Raw genomic sequence first — 13,441 nt, 5'->3', positions numbered from 1 at the left:
GGGGAGGAGAGTCGCGCCTGGCGGGCGGGCGCCGGGCGGCCGGGATTCAGGAAGCGCCGCGCCGTCCAGGAGGTGAGTGGGCCCTGGGCCCTCGGGGCAGGGATCCCGGGAGGGCCGGCCCAGCCGGGGTCCCCTCGCGCCCCTGGGGACGTCTCGGACGCTCCGGAAGTCCCGGCCCGGGGCGCGGGAGGGAGACGCGGGGTCCCGCCAGCTCCCGCCACTCCGCTGGGTGCCCTTGGGCTGGCCACCCCCGACTCTGGGCTTCAGTTTTATCACCTGTGAAATGGACGCCGTCGTGGGCCTTGGGGGTCGTGGGTCTGCCGGACGGAGGTCCCGGGGTCCCCGAGATCCAAGCCCAGGAACCAAAAGCTGGGAGCCCCTGCAGCCCACCTTGGGGGTATCCCCATTTTGGGGGGCTGCGATGGGAGGGGGTCCTGAGGTTTACCTTCCACCACGCAGGAAGCAAGCAGGAGGGAATTCTTAAGTCTGGAACTTCCAAAGGCCACTTCTTAGTTAGCTTTCTTTAGGCCCAGAGATGGCTCTTCCTCCAAGAGGCAGGACAATCTTTAACCTCCAGCTCTGTCTCCAGAGAGAGACCTCCCACACTCCCCACTTGCCTGGAGATACCAACCACAGACATGCCCTCGGAGCTACCTACCACCCCCGCCTGGCCCAGCCCCAGCCTGGCCCTCCCTGTGACCTCCCCATTTTGCAGATGAGAAAGCTGCTCAGGCCGGGGATGTAACCAAGTGAAATTTAAACCCAGGGCTACCAGGCTCCAGAATCCTCCCTGCCTGGTGCCCAGGGGGTGCCCAGGAAGTTACAGGGGCGGGGGTGTGCCTATGGGTGCTCTGGCTCAGCCTCCAAACTGGGCCTCTGCTGGGGCTGGGGACGTGCGATGTCCTGTGTGAGCTTGTCCTGGGGACGCTAAGAACCACTGGAGGATTTTAGCTTTGCCACTTTATCTGGGGGGCAAGGACAGGGGGTGACTCCATGACCACCAGTGAGGAAAGTGAAGAGGTGGTCCCTTTAGAGAGGTCAAGTAGAAGGGTCAGGTCCGGGTCATCTGCAGGGTTAGAAGTGGGGCCTGTGTGGCCCCCGTTCTGCCTGTCCCCACTGCTGAGTGACTTTGGGTTAGTCCCTGAAATGGGGGTGGACTGAGGGCCCCCCCAGGGCTGTGGTGAGGACAGATGGCCCAGCTCCGTTAGCACCAGCCTGTGTTGGTGGTTGTGCCCCAAGGGCCTTCTTAATGGAAGAGGTGAAAAAAGGTCATTGGTCATTCCCTCATTTCTCTAGTTCATTCTGTTTGACTAACAGCGGGGACCCTTCTTTCCCACCTTTGTTGGTAAATCGGAGGGGGAGGGGCTCCCAAAATGAATGGCCGATGGCGCTCCCTGGGCCAGTCAGGGTCAGGTGTGTAAGACGGAGGTGGGGTCCTTTGGCATGGAGTGTTCCCAGATGTAGGGAATGGGCGCCTGATGGCAAGGGGGTGATGGTGAGAGCTTCTGAGAAGGTGCCTGGGGTCCCCGGGAGCAATCCAGAGCCTTACTACTGGGGAGGCATCACGGGCGCCCCTGCTGCCTTACCTGGTGGGAGCGGGGCCTCAGCCACTTCCTCCTGCGTCCAGCAAATCCTCCCCGAAAGCCCCCTGTGCCAGCCTCGGACCCCAGCCAGGCTCTAGCCTGAGGGCTCTGCCCCCGACAGCCGCCTCCCCGACCCTGGGATTGCGGGCTGTGGCCTCCAGGCAGGCAGCACCCACACCTGACCTGTGGGCCCCCGGCAAGGTGAGCAGGTATGGTAGATGCTTGGCATATGTATGCTGTCGAATGGATGGGAGCCAGGAGAGAATGCTGTGGGGTGGGACAGTAGTCCAGGAAGGGATCAGGGAGGGCTTGATCAAGGTTGTGGGTGGGGGGGAGCTTGAGCCACACGTTGAAGAGTTAAAGGCGGACGTAGGGGAAAGGGCATTCAGGTAAAGGGAAGGGCATTAGCAAAGACCTGACAACTACCTGTTGCCAGGTAGGTAAAACTAGTCTTTGTGGAGCCAAGACATGCTTCCGTTGGTCTGGAATGTGTGGCGTGGACAGGAAGGGCAAGGGATCAGGCAGGCAGGGGCTAGGTCAGACCCAGAAGCCCTCAAGTCCAGTCTGGGAGGGACATGCCGGATGTGTGGTCTGGAAGGGTCCCTCTGGCTGCAGAGTGGGGGCCTGGCAGGGAGGCCGGTCCCCAGGCTGGGGAAGTCATCCAGGCAGGAGATGTGAGGCCCGGGATGGGGACTGGAGCGGGGCAGCTAACAGGAGAGGTGGGAGGGAGAGGCCCGCTTGAGAATTGGCCTCACGGTGCCTGGCACAGGGCAGGTGCGCCGTAAATCTCTGCTGCACAGTGGAGTGACTGAACACGTCGTTTTGAGAGGGCCCGAGTCCTTTGAGCTCCTTCATCTGTCCCTTGGTGGGAGGGGGAGTTTGCATGAGTGGGCATCTCAACCACTCACAGGCCCCTGACTTGCTGTCTGCCTCAGTTTCCCCCATTTGACTCTGGGAAAGACACTCCAGGCCCCTCCCCAAATCCCTGGCTTCACTTCTTGTCACACACCAGATCTGGGGAGCCAAAGGAACATTGCACACCAGTGGGCCCTCTGGAATGCTCCACATCACCCATTTGGAGCGGAATTCACCTGTTAAAGATTAATTCAAATCTCTCGAGATACTTATGGCCCTGGGCCCCACAACTGCCGCTCTGAGCACTGGGTGCAAGGTTCTGCCTGGCTTTAGCCAAGCCTGGGCTGCATTCGTAGTCCTTATGATGGTAGTGAGCATTTATCGAGTACTTCCCATGCGCCCGGCCCTGAGCCAAACACTCTTAGTACATTTGGATACAAAACTGTTATCGTCCCCATTTTTGAGAGGGAGGAACAGGGGTCTGGGTAGTGAAGTCTCTTACCCCAGGGCCTTTTAGTTGGGGAGAGGCAGAACTGGGCTCTGAATTCCATTTGCCTGATTCCAAAATCCATGCCATTCACTTCCAAGGTGGCCTGTCCCCATTTGTCCTGACCCAGAGTCACAGGGAAGAGACTGACTGCAGTGTAGAGAGAGAAGAACCTGGGTTGCTCAGGCAGGCCCCACCTTAAATCCTAGGTCCGCTGCTTCCTCCCTAGGGAAGCTCCGACAAGGCACCTGGCCTCTCTGAGCCTCAGTTTCCTGGTCTGTCAAGTGGCGCTCCCAGTCCCTGCTTTGCCAAGACAGTCCGAGGCACAGGTCCTCTTGCTCATCCTGTTCCCCTGGCGTGTTCCTGGACGTGCTTTCCTCCAGCTCATCCCTGTGGCGGCCCCTGAGAGCCCCTCTGTGCCAGGCAGGCGGGCGGAAGGTAGCAGGGGCAAGGCTAGACTTGCATTTGGAAAAAGGATGATGCCTTTTCAGCCGTGAGATATTTACGGAAAATTGACCGAATGCCAGGAACCGTCAACGTTTCACACTTTGCTGATTGTTTAGTGGATAGCCAGTGTCTGTCACCTGATGCTCACCTCGATGATGTCATGGCCTCGCCCCCACTGGAGGTGGGCAGAGGCAGGAAGGCTGGATCTCATTTTACAGCTGGGGAAACCGAGTCTCCGAGGGAGAAATAACTTACTCAGGGCTCCTGGCAGAGTTGGATCTGCCAGCCGGATCTGAGTGACTCTGGTCCCCTTGGGTGGGTCCCTGAAGAGCTTCCACCTTGGACTTGCCCCTCTTGGAGTCTGACCCAGCTTGGTCCACAGTCCAGCTCACTGCCTGCTGCCATGTGACCTCAGGAGGTAGCTTAACCTCTCTGTTTCTGGGCCTGCCACGTGGGCTTTGCAGGAGGTCAGAGCTCTGTCTGCTGGAGGGGGGTTTGGGGAATTCTGGCCACTATTCTTGCCCCAGCCTGGACTCCCCCTGCCTAGGTTTCCCTTGGGTCCCATGAACAGGCACCCTGGCTGAACAGGAATGAGGAAGAGAGGCCAGCGCCCTACTTTCACTATGACTCCGACTTCCTTCCTGCGGCTGAGCCCCTTGCTGATCATTGGCTTCCCCTTTCTGTCCCGAGCCCTGGGGCCACCGCTGGCTGTGTGACCCCCAAGTAGGTCACCGCACCTCTCTGACAAGTTTCTTCACTGGCAAGGGAGGGCCATAGGAAGCCCTCCATAAATGCTCCTGGGTCTGCTCCAGATGAGATCAGAGGATGGGAAAGGCCGCAGAAGGGGGAGGGCGCACGGGGGACAGACAGGCAAGCCATTGACCAAATGGGAATACTCTTATTTTTCTTGGGGTGGTGAGTAACGGCTGCCTGCCCTGCCTGCCCTGCCTGCCGCCCGCCCTGCCTCCCCCCTGCACAAAGGGCTCCTCAGTCTCCTGGGCGCCTGTTTTTCCCTGAGGGTGGAGTGGCCTGGGTTCCACCCACTGGCCGGGAGGGCTGACCACCTTCTGGGACAGCTCCTCATGTTTGTGTATGGAGGGGGGGAGGCCGGACTTCCACCACATGCCCCGAGTGGGCCCCACAGGCTCAGGGGAGACCCCAGTGGGCAACGGGCCAGTTGACCTCAGGCTGGGGACCCATCGGACCCTTCTGTCTCCCGTTGCAAAAGGGCTTGGGATTACCGGGAGATAGAGTGAAGGAAGGAAGGAAGGAAGGAAGGAAGGAAGGAAGGAAGGAAGGAAGGAAAGAAGGAAGGAAGGAAGGAAAGAAAGAAGGAAGGAAGGAAGGAAGGAAGGAAGGATTGAACAGACAGACAGATCAACAAGGCAGGGGCATCAGAGGAAAGCACCTACTCAAATCCAGACTCCGGCTCGGAGACCAAGCGGGCCTGGGCAAGTGCCCTGGTCTCCTTGAGCCTCAATTTCCTCTTCTTTTTTTTTTTTTTTAATTTTTTTTTTAAGATTTTATTTATTTATTTGACAGAGAGAGAGAGATAGCGAGAGAGGGAACACAAGCAGGGGGCATGGGAGAGGGAGAAGCAGGCTTCCCGCCGAGCAGGGAGCCCGATGCGGGGCTCGATCCCAGGACCCTGGGGATCATGACCTGAGCCAGAGGCAGACGTTTAACGACTGAGCCACCCAGGCACCCCTCAATTTCCTCTTCTGCAAAATGGGTTCATGCTCGCTGTCGCCCTCATGGGGGCGTGGGTCTCACAGGTCAGAGAGCCCAGCACACAGTAGTTGCATAATAAATGACCTGTTAAAGGTTGGGCGAGAGAAAGGGCTGCCTGGGTGGCTCAGTCGTTAAGCGTCTGCCTTCGGCTCAAGTCGTGATCCCAGGGTCCTGGGATCCAGGCCCACATCGGGCTCCCTGTTCAGCGGGGAGCCTCCTTCTCCCTCCCCCTCCCACTCCCCCGGCTTGTGTTCCCTCTCGGCTTGTGTTCCCTCTCTCGCGGTGTCTCTCTCTGTCAAATAAATAAATAAAATCTTTAAAAAAAAAAAAAAGAGGTTGGGAGAGAGGAAGGAAGTTAGCTAACGAGCTAGTTGGTGGGACAAAAGTTCATTTGCATCCAGGAGTTCATTCATTCATTCAGCGAGTGTATCTTGAGCAGCTACTAAGTGCCAGGCCGTGTTCTAGGCCCTGGGCACTCAGTGGTGACTGGAGCAGAAGAGTTCCCATCATGCCCCACACAGTCCGTGGGGCCGCACTTTAATGAGGCTCTGACACCCACAATGACCAAACAACCCAGCGGTGGGTGCTGCGCTTAGCTCCCTTTTAGAAACGAGGAAACGGAGACTCAGGTGAAGTGACCTGTCGGGGAGCCCACAGCTCCTAGGCAGCAGAGCCAAGATTCAAACTCCACGTCTGTCTGTCCGCAGCGCCCTGGCTCCTCCCCACTGCACCACCTGCCTGCTGAGCTCCCAGGCGTGTGGCGTTTAGAAGGGGGTGGCCCTAGAGAGAGGACTTTGGAGACCCCGAAGGGGTGAACTGACATGGGTTTCAAAGCAGATGGTTGGAACCCTAGCCACATTCCCTTCTTGTGGCATTGTGACCTTGGCTGGGTCTCTTGTCTCTCTGAGCCTCAGTTGGTGCCCGCGTGGCATGAGGACAATGATAATGCCTATCTCAGATGAGGGGCGAATGCAAAGGTGCTCAGTGCAGGGAAGGTGTTGGGCGGATAGCCGCCCGCCTCCGTTCCCCCAGGACTTAGCTTACCCACCTGAGAATGGAGACAATAATATCTGACTTCTGGAGTCATTCCTTGGGTTAGGACAGAGAGAAGGTGATGTGTGGAATGTTCCAGCGAGGGCAGGCCCTGCTAATGGTGGGATTTCAGGCACTAGCCTCAGCCACAATGTGAAGCACTTAACCGGAGACTGTAACGGGCTGCTGTTGGCATAGGCTGGTGGAGAGGTGGGCTGGGGCAGAGAGAGGATCTCAAACTGCCTTTTCTGCTGCTTCAGGCTTCCTTCCTGGGCTCCTGATGGACCCACTCACTCCCTGCGCATCTGCTCGCTCCTCTGACTTGGTTAACCTCGGGCTTGTTGCACGTGAGAATGAGGTGGAGGGATGCCCGCGCGGGTGGATGGGGGTCCTGTTCCCTCTGGGCCTCAGCCTCCCAGCCGGGAAATTCGGCTCTGCCCGTCCTGGTGGCCTCCCGGAGATGGCGAGAGAGGGACATGCGGGGTGAGAAAACTCTTTGGGAGGTAAGGTCTCCGAGCATGGTCACCGGTCCTGGCCTTGGAGCCAGGAGGTCTGGGTCCCAGCGCCCAGTCCGCCGTGCTCTCGCTGGGCTTCATCTCTCCAGCTGTAAACAGAGGGCATGTTAACAATCCCCCCAAAAGCAGCTACCACTTGTTGAGCACTTACTAGGTGCCAGGAACCGTCCCGAACTCTTGAATAATCTCATGCAATCCTCATACCAGCCCCTCTGGGGCCCGAGCTGTCGTTTTATTTTTTAATTTAAAGCTTGAATGTATGGCACAACAAATAATTCTAGAATTACTTGTTATTCTAAAAACAAATATGAGTGGAGGTAAATATTCCCCCCATTTTATAGATGAGGAAACTGAGGCCTAGAGTGAAGTGACTTGCTCAAGGCCACCCAGCCTGAGAGTGGCAGGTGGGGAACAGAACATTGGTCAAGCTGTTCCTGAGGCTAGAAAATCCTCTCTGGGAGTCTCTGGGGCTTGACTGTCCTCCAGGAGAGGGGCTGGGCCAGAGAGAAGCGGGTCCTGAGGTTTCGAGGGCTCCCTCCTCCTGGGCTGGAGCATCGGCCTGCGACTGTGCTCTGATGGGAGGGGGTGAGGACATGGAAGGAGGCAGAGCCTCCTGAGACAGGGAGGGCCTCTGCTCTGGTTCAAGCCCTGTGTTGGACCCTTTACACCTGTTTAATCCTCAGGACATTCCCATGTTGTGCCAGGGAAACTGAGGCTCAGGGCAGGGAAGCCACTTGCCCAAGGTCACCAAGCCAGGAAGGGGTATTGAGATGTAGTTCACATACCACACAACTCACCCTTTCAAAGTGTGCAATTCGGTGGGTTTTTTTTTAGTGTATTCGGAGTTGGACAGACATTCCCACTGTCTGGTTCCAGTGCATTTTCATCACCCCAAAAAGGAACCGCGGACCAGTAGCAGTCGCCAGCCCCGTGCTCCCTCCCAGCCTCTGGCAGCCACTGATCAGTTCTCTGTCTCTGTGCATTTGCCTATTCTGGACATTTCTTGTAAATGGAATCCCACAGTGTGTGGCGTTTTGTGATGCACGGCACATGCTCTTAAAAGCACTGAGCCACACCACCTCCTGGTGGCTCCCGCCCAGGGCTCAGGACCCTTGGAAGTGAATGGCCGCCCGGGAAGGCTCACGGGGTATTTGTGCGCATGGTCATGGTCGGTAGCCTTCCAGCCAAGGACCTGCAGGATGACCCAGCGAGTGACTGCAGTGGCCGCACCAGCCCCCCGTGGGGCCTGGTGAGTCACCCCGGCCTTGCCCCGCCTGGGTGGTGTGAGCTCGAGAGGGGCACTCTCCTGGGGGGGGGGGGTAGGGGGACCAGACAGGACACTGGGGCTCTGTTTGTCCCGGACAGGCGGCCACTGTGCAGCAAACAGGAAGCGGGCTGGGCTGAGACCTGCTAGGTAAACATAGGCTGGCTGGGGAAGGTGCCTGGCATGCGTGATGCTCCCTGCTCCTCCGCCTGCCGGGGGCCAGGGGGCCTCGAGCGGCCTGCCAGGCCGCGGGCTTCCCCTGGCCAAGGGGCTGAGCTCCCAGCCCGCTGCACCCAGCAGGGACTGCTCCGAGGTGACTGTGGATCTCAGGCTCTGGGCCCGGCCACTCACTCCGCATTCCTGGGCAGGCATACCTTCCTTGGTCCTCCGTCTGGTTGTTCATCTACCCTCTGATAATAATTAATAATAATAATAATAATAATACAGTGATACCCATGATGCTAACAACAGCCTATCTTTATGGAGTGTGCATTCTCCCCCCGGGCCTGGGCTCAGTATTTTATACATTTATCTCATTTTTTAAAAAAGATTTTATTTATTTATTTGACAGAGAAAGAGAGAGAGAGAGCACAAGCAGGGGGAGCAGCAAGCAGAGGGAGAGAGGGAAACGCAGGCCCCCCGCTAAGCAAGGAGCCCCATGTGGGGCTCGATCGCAGGACCCCGGGATCACGACCTGAGCCGAAGGCAGATGCCCAACCGAGCCACTCAGGCGCCCTACATTTATCTCATTTAAGCCCACAGCAGTCCCCATGGGGTAGGTGCTCTGACCACCACCATGTACAGGTGAGGAAACCAAGGCACAGGAAGGCCAGGTGACTTGCCCAGGGCCACCCAGCTGGTGAGCTGGCCATCTACCTCGGGGACCCGTGGTCCCCACCAGCCACCCAGCACCCCTTCCTCTGCCCCCTGCCTCCACCCCTCCCTTCTGGAGTCCCCAGTCCTTGTAAAGTGTCCATTGAAGGCACAGGTTCTGGGGACCACACAGGTGTGACTCCTGCCCACCTCCCTCCCCCAGGAGCTGGGCAACGCTGTCAGAGTGACTCGGCCTCTCTGAGCCTCAGTTTCCTTACTGGGAAGGTGGAGGGCGTTGGACAGAGCTGGTGTTGTCTCTGCGGCATCCCTGTTTTTCTAACCCCTTCCCCACCCACACCGCCCCTCCAAGACTGACCTGGAATGACAGGTGCTTGCAGTGTTGTTTATTCCAGGGGACCGCAGGAAGTGGGGGGGGAGGGGCAGCCCGCAGATTGGGCATGGAGCCCCAGGATGGAGGGAGGAAGAAGTGCCCTGGGTCCCTCTGGGAGCCCCACACCTCCCCCCAGGTCTACCTGCTTCCCACCCACCTACGCATGCCCCCTCCCCCACTCACCCATCTTTTCTTCCTCTGCCTTCTCTGTCCCAGCGCCTCAGCCCACGCTGTTCCCCAGCGCCCCCTGCATTTTCTCGCCGGACCCTGCTGCCCCCATTCCAGCTGTCCGGCCCCAGTCCAGACCCCCTCCTTCTGGTAGCTGGTCCCCGTCCCTGTCGGGATTAGCGCTGCTTGCCCATGCCTGCACCCTCCCGGGGACTTCAGAGGGCCCCTGCCTAACAGTTCAAGAAAACGAATATTTACAGACGCCCCATTCTGCCCCAGTGCGGGGCTGGGAGCTGGGGAGATAACAGACACACAGTAGTCCCTCCCTCGTGGAACTAAGACTCCAGAGAAGAGAGAAGGTGACTGACTAAAGGACTACTGTAAGTCAATGTACAAGTTTAATCACGGCCAGTGCTCTAAAGGGAGGTGCGTGTTGCTCTAACAATGACCAAGGGAGCCGGTTGAGACTGGAGGTCAGGGAGGCTTGTCACAGGAGGTGCCTGTGAAGAGGGGACCCGAGCAAGGGAACCCAGCCAGGGGGAGGAAGTGGGGACAAGCCCTGGCAAAGATCTAGAGGGGCATAAAGCCACGTGCCCTCCCCCGACCCCAGACTATTTTGTGAGGTTCCACTCTTTTATGCTTCCCTGGGTGCCCTGCAAACAGGTGGCACTCAACAGATGCCTGTTGGAGTGAATCGATCCCAGGAGGTAGGGAATACGGAGGAACTAGCTCCCTGAAATCTGTCCCCCTGGGGTAGAGCCCAGCTCTGCACGCCCAGACTTGCCACCGGATTTAAGCAGCTTTCCTGGGTCATGGAGTCAGGAGGATGGGATTTGACGGCTATGTGCCAGGGTTTCCATGAGATCAGGCGAAGCCACGGGCGATGGTGAGGATGGGCCCCTTCTTCCACCCTCTGCATGGGGAGGGGGCGGGCAGAAGTTGCAGGAGACCTCCACCCTGTGTTGGACCCGAGATTCTCAGAGAGGGGGGGACCTGCTGTTCACTTAGGCTTGTAGTTTCCTGTTTGTTGACTGCTTACTCTGTGCCAGGGGCTTGACTTGACTTGTACAATTCGCACAACGACCCAGTTAAGATCCCCACGGACGGGGGAAGAAAGCAAGGCGCAGGGAGGCTAAGCCACTTGCTCAAGCTCACGCAGCTCAAGAGCGGTGGGTCGGGGAGCCGACCCCCTGATCTGTCTGACCAAGATGCACACTCTTTCCATGCCCCACCAGTTCCCTCCAGGGGCCCCTCCAGGGGAGAGAGTGCATTTGGCTGTCCCGACTGAGGCCCCAGGTCAGTCAGAGCAGAATGAATGGCTTTTGGCTGCATTCCTGGCAAGCCCAGAGCCTCTGTTGGGGCAGAGAGGGAGGTTTGGGGACCCTGGCTCAGCACAGTGTCTCCTCACCCTGCTCGGGACCTCTGCACCCCTTAACTCAGTCACTCCTGCGCCCCTCTGGTCTATACCGCTCTGAACACCCCTGGACATTACTCTGCTTCTTGCTTTGTCCAGCCGTTTACTCTGTTCCCCACTGGAAGATCAACCCCAGGCGGGCAGGGACTTTTCTCGGAGTCCCTTGTACCTGGCACGCTGAAGGTGCTCAGTAAACATTTGGTGAGTAAATGAATAGATGAGTGGTTTCTAATCTTGCTCCTTGGGCCCTGAGATTCAGATCCCCCTCCATTCATCCTGTCCAGCCACCCTCTGCTGTGGACTACAATCTGGTTTTTATGTTCAGAAGCTGCGCTTAGTGCTTAAAACACCGGGGGAAATCCACGGCTTTCAGGGACACCCAGCGTGTGGGGCTGTCCCCCCTTGGGCCCCGAGTGCCCTGATGCCAGCCAGTGCTGCCCGCTGCGAAGGCCTTCCCGGGAGGATCGAGCCCCTGGGGGTTCCACACGGGGAAAGACACGGATGGGCAGACATGACATTCTCGCGCAGAGGCGGCCCACGAGGACTCTCAGCCCCTCTCCCTGCCCGCACCCTCCTTCCGTCCCAAGCCTGGCATGGGTTTGGAACGTGTAATAGCAGCCTACAGGGCAAATTAGAACGGGGAGGGAACTCTTTCCCCGACCACAGAGGACAGGGTAGCGTTTGGGGGAAGAATTGCCACAGGGCACAGAGCCGGCCGCGTGCGCGCGCACATGTGAGTGCGTGCGTGCGTGCGTGTGTGTGTGTGTGTGTGTGTGTGTGTGCACGCGCGCGCGCGTGCATGTGCTCCCTGGTTGTGTACGTGCTGCGGCGGTGTGGAAGGAGCGCAGGCTGAAGATCCAGAGGCCGTCTTCGTGGCCATTCGCTCCCTGGGTGGCCTCTGGGAGCCTCAGTTCCCTTAGCTGTAAAATGGGAGTGGGTGCCCAGCGTGGCTGGCCAGGCTCTCGTGGCCTGGGGCGGGGGCGGGGGCCGCAGGCTGCGGTTCTGCCCGCGCCTGTGCGTGGGGAGGAGGGTGAGGAGGGCACACGGAGGATGACGATGGAGGCATTCATCAAGTGCGTCCTTAGGTGCCCAAGAGACCCGTGATCTGTCTCATGTCACGGCAGCCGTACGGGCCGGACGCTCTCACCACAACCCTCATTTGACAGGTAGGGAAACTGAGGCTCAGAGAGATTAGCATGGGCTGGTGGTAATAATCCTTAGCTCCAGTGTTTGTGCAGCTTGAACAAGACCCTGTAAGCGGTCGACATGGTGCCTGGCAGCCAGGCTGGGCCCAGTCAACCGAGGGGTTAGGGTAGCCCAAGTTTGGCAGCCAGCTGCTGGGATTTGGATCCTGGCTCTGTTGCTATCCTGCTATGTGGCCTTGGGCAAGTCACTTAGCCTCTCTGACCCTCAGGATCCTCATCTGTAACATGGGAATGAGAGCCTCCAGGGCAGGGTTTCTCGACCTCAACGCAGTTGACGTTTTGGGCTGGACCAGTCCTGGTGGTAGGGACTCTCCTGTGCGTTGTCGTAATTTTTATTTCATCATAATTAAATGCTACTAATGATCCCATATGCCTTGCCTAAGGCTACGAGCAAGGAGTGAGTGGCTGAGAGGAGATTTGAACCTGGGTTTGGCTGACTTTATACCCCTTATCATGGAGCCCTCAGAAACCGTGGATGCCGTCTGGGTTGGGGTTCCTTAGGAGAGGGGGTACACGCGTGGTGGGGGGTTGGGAGCTCTCCGAAGCCGGAGCTTTCCTCACTGGGTGCTCTAGTGGGGAAAGGGGTATGGTAATTGGGAGGGTGTTGACAGCAGAGGCATGTCCCCCAATGCCTCCCCTGCCCTCACCCCTGGGTCCCCAATGAGGTGGACAGGGCTGTGCCCTGGGAAGTGTTATCTTCCCCCTTGACGCCTGCACCCCAGTGGATACCTGTCCCTGCCTCATCATGCTCCCCATTCTTGCGGAACAAAGCCATCTGATATCTCCCAAGATCTCTAGGAGGAGGTGTGGTCACCCTGGTTTTAGAGGGGGGGGGGAACTGAGGCCCAGAGACAGGAAGTGATTTGTCCAAGATCACACAGCTGCTGGTGTCCAGGGCCAAGATAGGAACCAAACATATCTGATTTCAGCACCTGTGCTCCTAACCCTTCCTTCCTCCTTTGATTAGAATCATCGACAGCCCCCAGTTTATTCCCAGGGTTGGCACGGGAAATGCCTGACCTCATTGAATTCTTCCTGCGAAGCTATGAAAAGCTGCTGCCTTTGTACCCATTTTATTTTATCTTATTTTGTTTAAAGATTTTATTTATTCATTTTTAGAGACAGAGAGCAAGGGGAGGGGCAGAGGGAAAAGGGAGAGGGACAAACAGACTGCCTTCTGAGCACAGAGCCTGACACGGGGCTTGATCTCATGACCCTGAGATCATATCCTGAGCCGAAACCAAGAGCGAGATGCTTCACCAACTGAGCCACCCGGGCACCCCTGCACCCATTTTAAAGGGGAGGGACCTGAGGCTCAGGGAGCTAAAGTAACTTTCCCAAGGTCACACTGCATGTCAGTCACTAGCAGCTGAGCCTAGAACCCAGGCCTGAATAACTCCGGAGTCCAGGCTCTCCCTCCCCACTGGGGCCCAGAGAAGGGCCAGTCCCCAGCAGGAGTGCTGATCCTCTGTAAGCCCCGCTGTACCCCCCAGGAGAGGCCTCTGGCGGTGCCCCCGCCTCTCTGGCCTCAGCCTT

General features: G+C 58.0%; 1 protein-coding gene across 3 annotated transcripts in view; it reads left to right on the top strand.

The window, feature by feature from the left end:
• The window catches only part of TRPV4 (transient receptor potential cation channel subfamily V member 4), a 37,372-nt gene continuing 23,931 nt past the window's right edge, over positions 1–13,441 (top strand). The window contains exons 1-2 of one of the 3 annotated variants that reach the window (XM_027577422.2): positions 41–72; positions 10,800–10,901. Coding sequence is in view for 1 of the 3 variants with exons in the window: in XM_027577421.2 (XP_027433222.1) it covers positions 7,850–7,899 (50 nt within the window). In the remaining 2 variants the exon portion in view is untranslated. Of the gene's footprint in view, positions 73–7,788; positions 7,900–10,799; positions 10,902–13,441 lie in introns of those variants that run through there. The other 2 variants (XM_027577426.2, XM_027577421.2) reach the window with 2 other exon arrangements.

Source organism: Zalophus californianus, chromosome 14, assembly GCF_009762305.2.
Source record: "Zalophus californianus isolate mZalCal1 chromosome 14, mZalCal1.pri.v2, whole genome shotgun sequence".
Taxonomy (NCBI): Eukaryota; Metazoa; Chordata; class Mammalia; order Carnivora; family Otariidae; genus Zalophus; species Zalophus californianus.
The sequence above is the reverse complement of the archived record's forward strand: the minus strand, read 5'-3'. Positions and strand labels throughout refer to the sequence as shown.